Source organism: Xyrauchen texanus, chromosome 31, assembly GCF_025860055.1.
Source record: "Xyrauchen texanus isolate HMW12.3.18 chromosome 31, RBS_HiC_50CHRs, whole genome shotgun sequence".
NCBI lineage: Eukaryota > Metazoa > Chordata > Actinopteri > Cypriniformes > Catostomidae > Xyrauchen > Xyrauchen texanus.
Window position 1 is genome coordinate 9,733,431 of NC_068306.1, and position 18,224 is coordinate 9,751,654.

The 18,224-nt window shown below is 38.9% G+C and overlaps 2 protein-coding genes across 2 annotated transcripts in view; one reads left to right on the top strand and one right to left on the bottom strand.

Moving 5' to 3' along the window:
• Positions 1-18,224, bottom strand: part of LOC127624804 (calpastatin-like) — a 711,053-nt gene that overhangs the window by 96,534 nt on the left and 596,295 nt on the right. The gene's annotated exons all lie outside the window — the stretch shown is intronic.
• LOC127624833 (collagen and calcium-binding EGF domain-containing protein 1) overlaps positions 1-18,224 on the top strand; it is a 57,655-nt gene that overhangs the window by 33,753 nt on the left and 5,678 nt on the right. The window contains exons 3-8 of the mRNA XM_052099785.1: positions 5,613-5,665; positions 7,443-7,577; positions 8,774-8,911; positions 11,050-11,156; positions 13,835-13,931; positions 14,060-14,199. Of these exons, the coding sequence (XP_051955745.1) occupies positions 5,613-5,665; positions 7,443-7,577; positions 8,774-8,911; positions 11,050-11,156; positions 13,835-13,931; positions 14,060-14,199 (670 nt within the window). The remainder of the gene's footprint in view (positions 1-5,612; positions 5,666-7,442; positions 7,578-8,773; positions 8,912-11,049; positions 11,157-13,834; positions 13,932-14,059; positions 14,200-18,224) is intronic.

The window sequence follows — 18,224 nt, forward strand, 5'->3', positions numbered from 1 at the left end:
TTGGTATCATCCAAAAAAAAAGTATAACCCTCCTGGAGTCTTTTTAAAGCAGTCATATAATGCCATTTTTGTACAAGTTAATATGAATCTTTAGGGTCTAAATGAAAACTTTGTAATATACTTTTATTAAAAATTCTCATTAGTATTTTAAGAAAACACTAATTTTACCTGCTCAAAACAGCTCTGTTTTCAGCACGCCGTATCAGTGCATATGACTTTAAATGATAATGAGCTTTGGTCACCCCGCCCCTTCTTAGCAAAACCAGCTTTATACTGACCCTCGTTTATAAAGCAGTCTGGTGAAAAATGATTTGCGCAAACATGAACGCATTGACGTTGCTCGTGGGGAATATTCCCATCGTAAACAAAACTCAGCCACTGCGTCTTCAGCGGTTCAGATTTAGGAACATCAAAATGACTGCTGTGTTCGTTATTACACCGAAGAACAGGACACCACAATCGCTTAGGCGCCATTCTGCTCCAGTGTATCAACAATGATGACGGACTATGATTGACAGCTCGCTCACGAGCGAGGGCGGGTCTGTGTTGAAACACTGCTGTCAATCAACAATCCTGGGAGGGGCATCCGACCGTGAACGGCTCGATTTGAGGCAGGGGAAAATATATAAGGAGATTAAAACAAAAACACTGGATGGATTTTTATCATAATAGGATGGTTGTGTACAGGCACAGCCAACACACATTTCAGTACAATCAACTTGATTGTACTGAAAATCAACTTGATTGCAACATCAAAGTGCATGTACCATTATATGACCCCTTTAAGCACCAGTGCATAGATGGTTTTCTAAAGAACCGTATAACTTAAGGTTCTCCTTTGGCATCATAGGAACTTAAAAGGTTCCTGTATGACTTAAAAGGGTTCCCCTATAGTCCATTTCCCACAAACAGTCCCTGTACTTTACCCTTAGTAACTTTCTAGATGAGAACTCTTAAAGAGTAAATGCACACCCCACACTTTTGCCTCTTGTATTCGCACACACAGAAAGAACCATCATGAGGTCATCTAGTGTCAACCATTTTCTTCTGATGTTGTATTGTTAACTAAGTAAATCAACGGCTCCATCTGAAAATATGAGTAGCAGACTTGTTGCCTAATTAGTTATTGACTAACCAACAGTGTTTTTATTGAATGGAAACCTTTAAGGAGACTGTTTTCAGAAGAGTTTGAAAAGCACCTTATTTTCATGCTACCTCTGAATACATCCTCCAAAGGCAACATTTTACAGTTTTCAGATGCAGCCAACAACACAGACAGGGAACACCAGGAGCTACACTTTTGTTAAGGCTATTTTACACAAACTGTGTCTTTAGGTTACAGTCTTGACAGTGGGTGCGTGAGCTGTGATGTGCTGCATCCGGAAGCCACAGTAAGAGGAGAGATGAGGCACCTATTTTAACCATGCAGCACACGTTGAAAGCGGCAGATAACATGTTGAAAATCCACTATAATCCTATTTATCAATCTTTTACAATAAAGGCTTTTATGACTCAACATAAAAAACACCCAAGTATCACCCGTTTCACAAAAAAGAGAGAGCTGCTGCATTCCAGTATTTTGTTATTTTTAAGAGAATTGCAAAATTACCACAGTCCTCTAAATAGCGGGCTAGCAGCTAGTTTGTTTACTCACGGTTGCTGCCGACTCCTCACATTTCTCATTGCTTTGTGCATTATACGTGTTTGACCAATCACAAAAGCTGCAGCACCTCCCACAGTCCCCCTTCTGAGGGTAGAAGTACCTACCCCAAAGTAGAAACTAAAAAGTCCCTCTTAACGACTAAGAGGACCTATAGTTCCTCATGTGTGAAATATTAACTAAAATTACCTAAAACGGGCTTAAGTTCCTGCAGTGGTAAAGGGCCTAATGACATTATAGGAACTTCAGAAGTTCTCCTATGGCATCCTATATATATTTCCCTAAGGAAACCTTGTTCCTAAAAACATTTCCTACAATGTCATATAGGAGAACTCTTAAGGTAGTTTGATGCCAAAGGAGAACTTCTCAAGTTCCTATGTTGTCATAGGGGTACCTTTTTTAGGAAGTTCCTGTGATATCATAGGAACTTAAAGGTTCTCATATGGCTTCATTTGAACATAAAGATTTTCTTATGGCATCAGACTGTAAAACCCTTGGTGGAAACTTTATTCATATTGTAGAAATAGGAAAACACCTGGAGTCGGTGTCTCAATAGCCTGAATGCTACAAGTTCTTGACACTGTAACTTAATAATAATACCATTTAGTTCTGGGTAACATGCAGCAGAAAAAATAGGCTTATGTGGAAAGACTGAAAATCTTTAAAAACATATCCTAAAAACAAGTTAATGTGTCTAAGTTCAATGCGATGTTGTGGTACATGCTTGTTTTCTAATTAGCAGTGCTAAAATCTTTAAAGTATTTACATGTTTGCAATGTCATTTTTATAAAGGATTGCCTTATGGTTGCTTTAAACTCTGCCAAGCCCACAATGTAGCTAAAGTAAATTATTGTTTGTTTGTTTTTTTTTGTGGACATCAAGATATAGATAGTACCTCCTAATACTGTAAGGATTCACTGTGTTTTGCTTTTGAGTTTGTGTATGAGTGATTTGCGGTTCCCAAAATGTTCATCTCGAACATCAAACAAACCAATAAAGTTTTCCTGTGTGAATCAGACCACCTAAATGGCTCCTATGATTTAAAGCATACCAGCCTGAAGCCTTGCTCAGATGTGCACCATGTGCTTTGTTTATGACTGTAAAAGTGATTGTCTGGAAATACAGTATATTAGCTGTTCATTTTCTGATTAGTTTATAAACTGATATAAATAAAAATGTAACATGCTAATATTCATTTAATGTTCTCCTTTAAAATATTGAGTGGTTTGTAGCCAGAATCGGCCAACAGAGCTTGCTCAGAATCTTCTTTATTGCCAGGTATGCTTACACATACAAGGAATTTGTCTTGGTGACAGGAGCTTCCAGTGTACAACAATACAGCAACAAGACAGAGATAATAATACAAATTAATAAATAAGAAATAGAATAAAAATTGGTGTGTGTGTGTGTGTGTGTGTGTGTGTGTGTGTGTGTGTGTGTGTAGTGTGTGTGTGTGTGTATACACACATACATGTATACGTAGTGCAAATACAAATCTGTTATATACAGTGCAAGGGAATGGAATGGCCTACAGTTCTTGAAGGGAGGGCAGGGGCAGCCAAAAATCCTCTGTAGTCTTCTGATATCCAATTTCCGATTTTGTAGCTGCACCAAACCAGACAGTTACTGAAGTGCAGAGGACAGACTCAATGACTGCTGAGTAGAACTGTATCAGCAGCACCTGTGGCAGATTGAACTTCCTCAACTGGCAAAGGATGTACAACCTCTGCTGGGCCTTTTTCAGTCAATGTGGGTCTCTCACTCAAGGTCCTTTTGAGATGGTAGTGCCCAGGAACCTGAATGCCTCCACTGCTGCCACAGTGCTGATTAGAATGGTGAGGGGGTCAGTGTTGGGGTGTTCCTCCTAAAGTCCACAATCATGTCCACCCTTTTGAGCGTGTTCAGCTCCAGGTTGTTTTGACTGCACCAGACAGCTAGCGGATCAAACTCACTTCTGTATACACACTCATCGTCATCTTGGATGAGGCCGATGACAATGGTATTGTCTTCAAACTTCAGGAGCTTGACAGAGGAGTCCTTGGTGGTGCAGTCGTTGGTATACAGGGAGAAGAGTAGTGGGGAGAGCAAATATCCCTGGGGGGTCACCTGTGCTGATTGTACAGTTGCTGGAAGTGAATTCCCCTTGTCTCACTAGCTGCTGCCTGTCTGTCAGAAAGCTGGTACTTCACTGACAGATGGATGTTGGAATAGAGAGTTGGTGTAAGTTATTCTGGAGAATAGCTGGGATGGTGTTGGGGGGGTCCCTGGTCTGTCCAGATGTTGCTGGATATGATGCAGTCCCATGTTGACTGCATCCTCCTCAGACCTGTTTGCTCTAAGCCAGGTGAAGGGGATCTAGTAGCTGCACCAAACCAGACAGTTACTGAAGTGCAGTAACTGTCTGCACTTTCAACAGTTTATGAAATTCAGAAGTAATAAACTTGAAAACAATGTTGTTATTACTTAATATCTAAATTCGATGTCCCACTTGTTATATCTTTTTTTTTTAATTTTTTTTATTTGTATTGTTGTGAAGCATTTGGGAATCATTGTTACGTAGTGTTGACATGAGTCATTTTGTTAGTGCTTGCAAGTTGCTCTCTCATCATGCCGAAAGTGGAATGGCCCCCACAATGGGCACTCTGAGAGGGAGAAGGTTGAGGGGGGATATTATTTAATGAATTACCTTGGAGGTGAGCATTCCATCACTGCTGAGAAAAAGCACATTTTCTTCCTCTTGCTCTTTTTTTTTTTTTTTGTCTTTTTTCTCATATTGTGGACATGGATATCACATTAAATCCAATTATGAAAATTACAAAAACCGAACAGTCACTTTAGCACATTAATAAAGCATGTGGATTTGATTCAGACTAGATTGGGGCCCCAGTCAGCTTTTCAGGATGTTTTAAACTATTCCTGAATGTATTATTTCTGTTTATATACACCTATGTTGTTCTTTCATGTGTATTAGAATTATATGATCATTTTTGGAAGTGCTTGCTAAGGCCTTAAGTATAAAACTGTGTCTTATGTCCTGCACCTTTGAGCTACGAACATGAACAATATTTAAAATCACCTGGATTGTTGATGATAGTAGTGCCATTTACTTTTCTAAAAGTTTATCTTACAATTTCCACCTGGTGGATCATATAATGGGTGGAAAAATCCTAAAGACTTGCATTGAAGGAAGGACCCAAGCAGGACTCTAAGTTCTTTTAAATTGGACCAGTAACACCTTAAGGGGTGTCGCACATTGGACGTGCCTGGCGGATGACATGGCATGTTCTAAAAGTCAAAACAATAGTTTTCAGTTAAGGTAGGCACACTGCCGCCACTCACAACTCCATTTCAATTCATCTCTCAGATTTCCATTAAATTTGACCCAAATCATTATCAAAGGACAGACTATTTACTCTAGTCAACACTGAATGATATATTGTGTATATGCATCTTTCATATAGCCTCAACAATATATTTTCTGTTACATTATTTGTGTTGACAGCTTGAATGAAACCAATTCAAACCAATTAGCATAATAAACATCACAATTTCTAATCGTACAGTTCGCACAGTTACACAAGTTTATACACTAACATGTAAACCTATCAGCTTAACCTTTCTCATTCTTAATGTACAAAAACTTTTGTAACCATCAACGTGTCCTGTCCTAGCCATGATGCGGTACTTTTCGTCCGGTGTGTGACCCCCTTTTGCATCCACCTAGTAACGTTCCAAAAAAACTCTCAGAAAACATTAGCAATCACATAAGGCCCTGGCAACCATAAACAACTCCCTAGCATCATGCTGTTAGCCATGTAAAAGTTAATTTTACAAGGGCAAACAAATCTAGCTTCTGTTTATATACAACTCTGTAGCTCTTTAATCTGTATTTCTTAAATGATTATATTATACAGGGCTAGTAAAGTTGTTTTATTTATCTTCTCTCTTTCAGAAAGAAGTGCTGTGAGGGTTTTAAGTTTGTGCTGGGACAGTGTATTCCAGAAGGTAAGATCCCCCCTCTCCTCTGTTTGAATGCCTCTAGCTTGAACACACGGTGATATTTCTGGACATGTTTTCCCTTGTCTCCCATTAGCAATCGAAACAAAATCATTCCTTTTGGAAATCACTCAGCTAGTGCTTTTTAATGTTGTTTTTACATTTCCTGCACACATTAGAAAGCTTGGCAGAGTTTCTACCCAATTAAAGATTGCTTGATAAAGTCAAGTCGTCTTTATTTGTATAGCGCTTTGCACAACACGCATCGTTTCAAAGTAGCTTTGCAGAAAATCATACATTAACAAACAAAACAATGAAACCGTCATATCTATAAAGTCTTAGAGCGATCATTGTGTAGTTTGATTTTATATGATTTGAAAATTGTGTTTAAGTGAGCAAGCTGAAGGCGACTTTGCAAATGCAAAACTCCATAAGATGTTGGTTATTGAAGAAAAATAACATTGGGGGAAACCAGGCTCACTGTGGGGGGCCAATTTCGAATAGTGTTAGGGAGACTTTTCCATAGTTTACTCCTTTTGTGAATTTTGATATTCAAGGAACCATTAACAAGCCAGAATTTTGTGATCATAATAAACATGAAGGTCACTTAAGTACTGCAGAGCTAGACGATTCAAAGCTTTGTATGTAGTAAACCGAATTTTTAACAATTAATGTTAAATTCAACAGGTAGCTAATGTAACGACGATAATATGGTGCTAATAAGATCATATTCCTTGGTTCTGAACTCTGGCAGCTGCATTTTGAACCAATTGAAGTTTATTTATTGAACTCGTTGGACATCCTCCCAGTAATGCATTACAATAATCTAGTCTTGAGGTTATGAACTCATGAATTGTTTTTTTGGAATCAGCAACAGAGAATGTGTCGTAACTTAGCAATATTTCTGAGGTGGAATAATGCTGTTTTACAAACACTGGAAATGTAATTTTTTAAAGGAGAGATTGGTATCATATTTAACACTCAAACTCTTCACTGATATCCTTGTGTATTTTTATAGTGGGAACTGGTCTGTATATTAGCTCATGAATAATGAATACCATCTCCACCTTGTGTTTAGGGCTTCAAATATGATGAGGTTTTACTCATTGTCTGCACTCTGCAGTCCACCCTGCCAAGATCTGCCACATTGAGAGGGTGTGTAGTGGTTTCTGGAATGGGCAATTGAGACTGTCCCTTATTTTTTCTGTGTTGTTTATGTTCTCTGGTGTCCTTACCTGCTCTCTATCTGCTGATGAGAAACACATAAAGAGCCAGTTTAATCAGACACATATTTTCCAGACTCACTCCATGCTGTGTCTTGGATGTTTTGGCTCTTTCAGGATAAATTGGGGGGAAAGGAAAAGATGTGAAAGATTCTTGGGTTAGAAAATGCAGTAATGGCTTCCCAGACTGGAGCATTTATTTAGTACTTACTAGGGCTGGGCTGTATGTCTGGATATATAGAAATGTGTAGAGATTCTGCTATACCGTTTATACCGCAGTATATCCATAGAGGAAAATTGTCTAACACCAAGCAGAAAATTATAGTGATTCCAGTTAGACATAACATGCCAACTGTATCCAGTGTAGACAAAGTGAAGGTGTAGGTTGTTTATGGTTGCCAATCAATGTTGCTGATTTAAATCTGAAGTGTTATATTTGTGCTACCAAAGTGTGTGTGTGTGTGTGTGTGTGTGTGTGTGTGTGTGTGTGTGTGTGTGTGTGTGTGTGTGTGTGTGTGTGTGTGTGTGTGTGTGTGTGTGTGTGATTGTGATTGTGTCTGCAGACTATGACGTGTGTGCTGGGGCCCCTTGCGAACAACAGTGTACCGATCATTTCGGCCGTGTGGTATGCACCTGTTACCATGGTTATCGCTACGACCGAGAACGACATAAAAACCATGAGAAACCATACTGCCTGGGTAAGATTTTGCTCTCCTTACTAACATATTGACAAAGATACCGTACCATATGTCAGAGCACTGCCTACAAGGCTACAACTCTGACTCCCTATAAAAATTCACCCTAGTTTTTGCCAAAACTATTTCGTTTTCTGCAGTTGTTTCTGCCAATGATGTTACCAAATTTTAATAATTAAAAATATAATAATTTAAAAAGAATAATTAAAGAATGGTAGATGGTACACATCCCCCTCAATGTGGAGACAGAGAGAGACAGAGAGAGACAGAGAGAGACAGAGAGAGACAGAGAGAGAGAGAGAGAGAGAGAGAGATTGTTGTCCGACACCTTTGTGTGGTTGTCCTTTTGTTCAGTTTTATAATTAAAATATTATTTATATTGTCAAGCCGGTTCTCGCAGCATAACAATATAAATAATATTTAATTAAATAAAAAATACACACACTAACACATACAGAGCAGCTGCCCATAATTCTCTCTCACACTGCAGCTTCCAGTCGGCATTTATCCCTCTCTGAGGCTTGATTAGCCTGATTAGGGGCCGGGTGTGCGGAATCACGACTCGGACCCACCCTCCGCCCTGTCACATTTAACAATTTCTTTGACAATATATTTATCCAATGTTTTTTGTCACTCTTCATTCCAGCCCACATAATATTATTTTGACAAAAACCGCAGCGTTCACACCAATCTCCCATGCATTCCTATGGTTCTGCAGAGCTTGTCAGAGCAAGCAACTGTAACCAAGAGGGGGGAACTTACCCAAGGGTCAATTGTATTTATAAATTTTTGCCGGCTTTCCACAGTATCATTGTAGTGACTATACTTGTTTAATTTTAGTATTTTGTCAGAAACTATCCTCACTGTGGTACATTTCTCTTAAAGGTCACCAGTTCTGTAGAATACTGTAAATTTAAACAAGTGGTATGAAATCTTACTTATTTTGAAATGTCAGGAATATTTGACAGTTTGTTGATGTTACTGCGCTCTATGGGTTGTTGTGGGCTCAATTTCGCAATATTTATTTTATATCACTGTATGTTTCTCAATGCTGAAGTGTTAAGTTGATTTGATGTCAAATTTAGTTTCTCAGGCCGATCTCACAGAAGAGTTCCATATAGCCCGAGGAGCAAATATCATGTCCTTACACTTTGCCAACTTTCTGTTCCTCACACTATCACTCTCTGTTCTTGCATCAGACATTGATGAATGTGCCAACAATAATGAGACGGTGTGCTCACAGATCTGTGTGAACACCCCTGGCAGCTATCGCTGTGATTGCAAGAGAGGCTTCTACCTAGAGGATGATGGAAAAACATGCACCAAGGGCGAAAGAGGTGAGTGTACTCTCCATGTTACGTGTCTGTTTTCTTTTTGGATCTTGGTTGTTGCACTTTTTCGAAACCAAGTGAGCTCCCTACCTAGACAGCATTTTAAGGCATCACAGGTGCTCTCCAGACAAAAGTGCTGTCCCAAAAGGTAAAATAAATATTCTGCCTCCTAAGATAGCTTCTTTTGGCCATGTTCTTAGCAGCTATTCACACCGAATGTAAACTCCATGACACTCAGTACCAGTGGGCAAAAGCTCACCAAAACTGGACAATTAAAGAATGGAAAAACTGCCTGGTCTGATGAATCTGGATTTCTGCTGAGGTACACAGATGGTAGACCCACTGCAGCCTCAGCTTTCTTTTCTTGGCTGACAGACGTGAAACCTGACGTGGTCTTCTACACTACTGTTGTAGCCCATTCGCCTCGAGGTTTGACATGTTGTGCATTCTGAGATGCTATTCTGCTCAATACAATGGTTTAGAAGGGTTATCGGAGTTACCGTAGCCTTTCTGTCAGCTCAAACCAGTCTGGCAATTTTCCGTTGACCTCTCTCATCAACAAAGTGTTGCTGACTGCATAACTGCCACTCACTGGATATTTTTTATTTTTGGCACTATAAGGAGTAAATTCTAGAGACTGTTGTGTGTGAAAATCCCAAGAGATCAGCAGTTACAGAAATACTCAAACCAGCCCATCTGGCTCAAATCATGCCATGTTCGAAATCTGAGATCACGTTTTTCCCCATTCTGATGGTTGATGTGAACTTTAACTAAAGCTCCTGACCCGTATCTGCATGATTATATGCACTGCACGATTATATGCACTGCACTGCTGCCACATGATTGGCTGATTAGATAATTCCATGGATGATTGTTGCTGCCAGATGGACTGGTTTGAGTATTTCGGTAACTGCTGATCTCCTGGGATTTTCACACACAACAGTCTCTAGAATTTACTCAGAATTGTGACAAAAACGCATCCAGTGAGCGGCAGTTCTGCTGACGGAAACGCCTTGCTGATGAGAAGGTCAACAGAGAATAGCCAGACTGGTTCGAGCTGACAAAGTCTACGGTAACTCAGATCACCGCTCTGTGCAATTGTGGTAAGAAGATTAGCATCTTGGAATAAAAGTAAAAAAGTTTACTTTTTATAAAAGTTTGGCAGACCCCTATCATCGTACTTCATCCGTATTGCCTCACCATGACTGGGGTGGCATATGTGGTGTTGATGTAAATATTGGCAATAATATGTGCATTTGTTTACAGGATGTTTTTTTGCACAATCAATTTGTTTTATTTTTGAAACATGGATCTTGAGGAAAAATCTAAGGCTCCAGTGTGATTGGACATTGGTTGCTTGCCAAGAGCAGCACTTGCTCTGATTTCATGTCAAACATGGCTTAACTTTTTATCCCACCCCACTATATATATATTTAAAAAACATACTGGAGCCTCTTCTGGTTTGACACATTTATAAGACATTGCTTCCTTCCTCCCAGCAGGAAGTTCACTGACCCATTGTGGTTAATGACTTGGCGTTAGCGTCAATCACCCCCCCCCCTCCAATCTATCTCTAGTCCTCCTTGTGGAGCGTGTCAGTCTGTCAGGGTTTCCTGTGTGCTGTTTCCTCTCTTTTGGGTCAGTGCGAGCACAAAAAAGACGATTTTTCAGGATGCTCTTGGTTGCCACAATCCAGACATGCAAAACAAGAATTCTGGGAATTCCAGGCCACTGAGATTACAGTGGTTGGATCAGATGAGGTTATCAGCAGCGAGTCAAACTAAGTTGTAGGCATCTCAAAAGAGATTGTGATACAACTGAGCAGAACTTTGGCAGGATTGAATGAGCTAGAACATTTCTGTTCTAGGTAATTGATGCATAACATGTCTATTAAAAGTAGTTTTATATCAACATCAAGATTGTAGGTTAACGTTTAATGTATGTTAATATGTAAGGGAAAGTTTTTCAAAACTTAAAGTCCTTTTTAAATGAGGTCTGACAAATGAATGGCAGACAGAGAATTCAGGAAACATGTTTGAAAAGTCAATATTTTTGCAATTCATTTTGGTGATGCTAGTTGCACAGAAATCACACACTTCAGCTTTAAATTCCCCATGCACTATGTGTTTTTGTATCTTTTGTAGCTCCACTTTTTGAGAAGTCAGACAACGTCATGATAGCGGGAACATGCTCGGCCACATGTGAGGACTTCCATCAGATGAAGATAACTGTTCTCCAACTCAAACAGAAGGTACCCCAATCCAGCACCTATCACTCTTAACCTATTTTGTCTGCAGGACCCTCCATGGCCTTAGCCATTAAAATAAACAACCGATTTAGTTTTATATGTATGTCCTCATCCATAGACCTGAGCCGACCCAACGAGAGCCTACCTGCCAATATTTCACTAGCCGGTGGGACTCAGGTTATACAAGTCTTTGAGGACATGTTGCTAACATTATAGAAGAAATAAAAAGCAATAAAACACGTCCCAAACGCCTGAGAAATCTGGTACTGTGACTTATGTCTGTCCTTGCCGCAGGCTAGTAAATCACGTTGAACTTGCAGAATGTTGTTTAGTCAGGGTAAGGGTGCGAATTCAGTGTTCTGCAGTCAAAGTGAGACTGTCAACAAATCCACTCAGCACCCTCATGGTCATGGCTTGATATATAGCTCTCACATGTGTGGTCCTATAGGCTATGAGGGAACAGATTGAGGGAATGGAGTACATGTAGACCAGTGAGAGTGATGCTAGAATTAATGTTCTATGATAAAGGTATGCACAAATACTCTGATATGGTTGTTACAGATTCTTTCTCAGACTAGTTTTGTAACTTCTCCCCTGTTGCTTTACCTTGTTTGGATAGTTATATTGGCTTGCTTGAGTAGCTTTATTTCCTGTTTTTATTTATAATTTTTTTAATACACCTCTCACCTCTTACCTCATTTGGTCATTGTACTCTGTCCCAAAACCTAGTGTCAGGAGTGTGCCTATAATGTCTTAAAATACTGGCTAGGTACCTGCATACCTAGTCAGTATTTTAAGGCATTATAGGTGCACTCCTGACACTTCGGCTGTTCCAAAAGTTATAGGCTGCCTTCTAAAGGGCCGTTCACACAATGCGTTTTTGCACCCGTCTGCACTGTTTTTGAATTGTTTTCTATGTAAACATACGCTAGATGGACGTCTTTAACCGTTGTGTGGTGTCTCGCTTTTTCTCTGCATATCGCTCAGGTGCAGTGCGGTTTGTATAAGCTGTGTCAGGTTAAAAAGAGCATCAGCTTTTAAAAACGATATGCCTTGGTTCTGTCCTGGGTTCTGTTCATCTACCTTTTTAGCGCAAGGCATGTTAGGTCTGAACAGCTGCCAAGATAACTTATTTTGGGTAAAATCTTAGGCAGCCTCAAAGTTTTTCATTGTGGAGAAGCCAATCTAGTAATGTAATGCAGGTTTTAAATATTATTATATTTCATTTACTACCAGAAAATATCAATAGAAATAAGTTAATCTAAGTAAAAACTTACTATTGTACCCATTTTTTGTGTGGACTATTTAGTTTTAAGTGTCACATTAGCTTAGCATGCTAACATCAAACTTTAAAGGAATCAAATGCAACTGAGCTTTAGTGTTAGTTCAAAAGCTGATCTTTTATGTGAAATGGACTGTTCTTCATAGCAAATCATTCTGCTAATCACTTGTGGCGTTGTAAGTGGTTGACATTGGCATTCGGTGCAAGATGGGATTGAAATATACGCCGTCCAAGGAACCAACGCAAATCAAAACCAGAAAAAAGGACAAATGGGGTTTTAAATTGCTTGCAATGGGTTGAACACAGACACTCACATAGATTTATGAGTTACACCTAGGGCTATATCTACCGTGTGTGGTGAGACCTCAAAGGTCTGTGTGTGAGTGTGTGCTCTGTTGTCCAAAGCTCAGAGGTTGGCAGGTAATGGATCCTTCCAGTTCATCCAAAGAGACTCCAGTTCTTTGAACTGATCCTATGTCTAGGCAAATAACCTAATTAATCAGGGGTTTCTTGTTGTTCCAAACGGTATGTATACAGATGTTACAGTTTATAGATCAGATTGCATACTCAATGTAACTGTGGGCATTTCATTTTGTTAAAATTCTCTACAGTGTTTCCATTAATATCACAACTTTTAGTCATTCTCTGCTGTAAGACTGCTCTGTCTGTACTGTCAGACAATTGAAACACTAGATGTGTTCCTCTGACATTTGTTTAATATTGACAGCAATTTTTGCTCTCTTGGTTCTGTTAAACTTCAGAAATCAGATTTGACTATTCCAGTGTTTGAAGGTAGTTCATAGGACTTTCACGAATATGAAATTTTGGCTGGTGATTAATTTTCATACAAATAATTGTGATTTAATGATGTAGTTGTCCATTTTGTTCATATCAGTTACATTGTAAGCTTAAAACTTATCTTTAGAAAAAAGTAGTTTTTACACAAACTTTAAAACTTTATAATGTTCTAAATATTAAAATACTTTAAAATATTTGAAGTCCATTTTCCATTCACACCCTTGTTGTTATTGTTTTTTGGTTGTTGTTTTTGGAACCCTGCCCACATTAGTATTATATTTATAATAGTAATAATAGTATTAGTATTGATTATTATAATTACATTTTTATATATCTATTACATATATTTTGCATACCACACTAGAAAAGGATACATAAAATGTGCATTTCATGACACTTACATTTTTTTCTATAAATTCCCTTATTTGGATAGCAATGCATGATTGAAATTTAAAGTGCACAGTGATCGTGGTTATCTTAAATAGAGATTCGATCATATAATCACGATCATTGATTACGTAAAACCTTTTTAGAAATTAAGCATGAAAAACTTTGAGACCTGGGATAATTGGTGCGACATGTCCAACTTTTCTTTCCTCAGATGGCCATGTTGCCAAGCAACACAGAGGTGAATAAGCAGACGACCAATGAAAAGATGCTGACAAGACCTGGACCTCCTGGGCCACCTGGGCCTTTAGGTAAGGGCCTTTTGCTCTCATGTGATTTAGCAAAAGGTATTATACTTCTTAATAATACCAAAAACTTTTTACATATTCAGTTCCATTGATTTGAGCTCTCTCTTTATCCGTCTTTCTTTGTCTCACAGGGAGCCCAGGACACAAAGGTTCCACTGGCCCTCCTGGACAGATGGGGCCACCAGGCTTGCCTGGCCCTCGTGGTGACATGGGGCCCATTGGTCCCTCTCCAGACCTCTCTCATATCAAACAAGGTCGGCGTGGTCCAATGGTATGCATTATATCACACCTCATGAGTCATCAGGAAACAACACAATCATGCATTAAGTCAGCTGTAATCAGGATCATTAACTCTCTGATTTCTGAAAAATGAAGAGCTAATCTGCTCCAGTTTGTATTACTGCATATGTAATTGTAATCACTAGCCTAGCTCAGAAAGTGAGAGCTTTTCTCTCAGAATCGCATATGTTCTTAAGCGATACATTCTTATCGCTTTCTGCCACAGGTATGACACAAGGCATTAGTGTTGTTTTTGTTTTGCAGTTTATCTCTGTCACAAAGATAAACTCATTCTTCAGCTTTTGATTTTATAAAGTGAAAACCAGCTGGTTCTTGTATATTAAGACTTATTAAAGGATGAAAAGCTGCGGTGCCCTCCTTTAACACACCTGCCTGTAATTTTCAAGTGAACCGCAAGACATCAATTAGCTGGTTTGGGTTTGTTGAAATGGTTATAGAACTTGTACACCCAAAAATGACCAGGATATAATAATGTATTCACCCTCATGTAATTTCAAAACTGTATGTCTTTTTTTCTTCTTCTCTGAAACACATAAGGAAGTGCCAGGGGCTGTTTACAATTATTTATTTTATTCTTTCCCTTAAAAAAAAAAGTTTGACGCAGCACGGAGAGTAATTTTTTCCCTACTAAAGTTTTACATTCACACTGCCAAGTCCATGATGACAGATAACAAGTTACTAAGTGCCCCTTTAACTTCACATATCTTTAATAACATTCTGGGGCTTCTGCATGGGATACTAAAAAAATATGTTTCTCAACAGTCAAAGATTTCCGTCTTGTGCATGTTTGCTTTAACATCCTATTGAATAGCAGCACTGATGGAAAAATGCATTCAGATTGAAGTCGTTATTTGTTTTAAATCTTCCCTCTGCCACAGCCCACAAATCTTGTTTGTGTATGTTCAAAAGATGCATCAAGACTTGGTTATCGTATGTCTCATGACTGATTGCGAAAAGGTTTGACCACACAACATCTGAAGTGATGAAATGACACAGAAGTAAAAAAACATATTTGCACCAATAATGAAATTTTCTGTTGTGTGAAAAAATATATATATTCACCTTCTTCCTCTGCATAAAAGACTGACATATAATCACAGTGCAATATTTTAGATTCTGTATTGTTGTTTTAAATTAGTTTTGTTTTTTGTCAAAGTCAGACTATGTGTGAAAAGGCCTTTAGACACACTGCAGGAAGTTCGGTCTCCAGGGTAGGATTGAGAGCACCCTTGGTGTTAAGATTATATATGTCACAGTACTTGCATTCTTAAGATGCCGAGTATCCTCCTAATAGTTATTCTTGGCCTTTTAGATTCTAGAACTTAATTCTTCATTCTTAATTTGCTTCATTTGCTGATTTATTGCGACGAGCTGTGTTTCTGAGCACAGTATGGTGGTGTCATAGAGTGTTGACCTGTGGTTGCTATCGTAAATGACACGCTTTTCACTTCCTGTTACTAATTTTTAACCCTCATTCCTCTTTCACACTTCCCCTGACCAACGGACATAATGAATTATCATCTCACACACACACTCAAATTACAAGCGACATGAATCACATCAGCCTTTCTAATGTTAACCTTTTTACCCGAATCGTCACTTTGCCGCATATGTGTATCTAGCCTCCAGAGACAAAGTCAAAGTTCACGACCGTGGATATTTTGTAGATATGCTGTGCAATGGTCTGTTGTTTACAGTGGAAATGTCCCTGAATGTTTTCTTTCTACACTTACATTTTATTTTTACTTGAAATACTTGTACTTGTAGGTCATGAATGCTGAGTGTAATGACTGGTCTCATTTGGGACATCATCAGTTTTGAGCAATCTTAGATGTGGAATTCCTTGTGTTTTTGGAAGTTTTTACAGGGACCCTTAATAGTTTCAGCAGGCCAGACTGAAACTAGATCAACAGGTGCAAGATCTGCTTTATATCCACAGAAGTCATTAAAAAATATATTTGAACTTCCAATGCTGCAGATGAATTGGTGGTTCCGAAATAAGCTTAAAGTTTGAAGGATGGTATGTGCAGTGTATATATATGTATGTGTGTGTGCCGCCAAATCAGTTCCAACCCACATTTCAGAATGGCATTCTGCGATTATTCTTCTCACCACAATTGTACAGAGGGGTTATCAGAGTTACCGTAGACTTTGTTCGTTTGAACCAGTCTAACCATTCTCTGTTGACCTATCTCATCCACTATGATTTCAGTTATTTGGACCGTGGCATGATTGTGGTGCCAGATGGACTGTTTTGAGTATTTCTGTAACTTCTGATCTCCTGGGATTTTCACACACAACGGTCTCTAGAAGTTACTCAGAATGGTACCAAAAACAAAACAAATCCAGTGAGCAGCAGTTCTGTGGATGGAAAGGCCTTGTTGATGAGAGAGGTCAACAGAGAATAGCCAGACTGGTTTGAACTGACGAAGTCTATGGTAACTCAGATAACTGCTCTGTATAATTGTGGTGAGAAGAATAATCGCAGAATGCTATTCTGAGATGCGGGTTGGCGCTGTTTTGGCAACACGATGGGGGCCTACACAATATTGGGCAGATGGTTGTAATGTTGTGGCTGAATTGTGTATATTTTTTTTGCTTTGTAAAACCTGTGTCAAATTATGAGAGATTTGAAAAACAGTCCATGCTGTAATGTGCTGCAAAAACCATTAAAATCAGACAAACATTTTAGTCTAAATTTAGACAAAAATAATGCTGTATCTTGTTAAAAATAAACGTGTGCCAATCTTTCCAACATAAAGATTTTTCGGTAGGATATGCAAAAAAGCTGGTATAAGACAGCCAGGAACAGCAGTAGATTTGGTGGACTTAAAGGGTTAATTCCCCCAAAAAGTTTAATTATCCCATAATTTGCACACCCTCATGCCATCCTAGGTGTATATGACTTCTTTCAGCCAAACACAATCTGAGTTATATAAAAAAAATATCCTGGCTCTTCCCATTATAAAACTAAGCTTTATAAGAGGAGTGGTACCTTTTTGATTTTGAAGGCAAAAAAGCGCATCCATCAAAAAAATAATCCATACAGCTCCAGGGGGTCAATAAAGGCCTTCTGAAGCGATGCATTTTTGTAAGAAAAATATCCATATTAATAACTAATAAACAATAATCACTGGCTCCTGGTAACAGCCATCCGCTCATTTACCGCTCAAGAGTGTCAAGTTCTGGCGTATAACGTAGGCATTAGGTAAGCTCCGTTGAGAAGTGACGAACGTACTGAATTTTATCAAAATGAAAAAGTTGTTTTTAGTCCCAGGTTTTACATGGCACTATGAACTCTTATTTGCGAAATAAGACAAATTAGAGTTCTCATTATGAGTTATATAATCCTGTTAAATTTCCCTTCTTGGCTTAGAAACAGATCCGTTTTAACCGTGTCTGAGTGCAATTAAGCAGCAGGTTTTCAGTTCTCCAGATCAGATGCGTGCTGTATCAGATCATGCCTAGCTGAGTCACCGCCGCCTGGGCTAGCACTTGAACATGTGTCCCCTAAACCCCATGACCTTCAGCTGGCTGAACTCTGACTCACTGAAGGGGGGTGGCTGAGCAGGTGGGGTTGAAACCAGGACAGATTTACTTATATATCTCACAAAAGTGAGTACACCCCTCACATTTTTGTAAATATTTGATTATATCTTTTCATGTGACAAAACTGAAGAAATGACAATTTGCTACAATGTAAAGTAGTGAGTGTACAGCTTGTATAACAGTGTACATTTGCTGTCCCTTCAAAATAACTCACACACAGCCATTAATGTTTGCACCGCTGGCAACAAAATTGAATACACTCCTAAGTGAAAATGTCCAAATTGGGCCCAATTAGCCATTTTCCCTCCCCGATGTCATGTGACTCGTTAGTGTTACAAGGTCTCAGGTGTGAATGGGGAGCAGGTGTGTTAAATTTGGTGTCATCGCTCTCATACTGGTCACTGGAAGTTCAACATGGCACCTCATGGCAAAGAACTCTGAGGATCT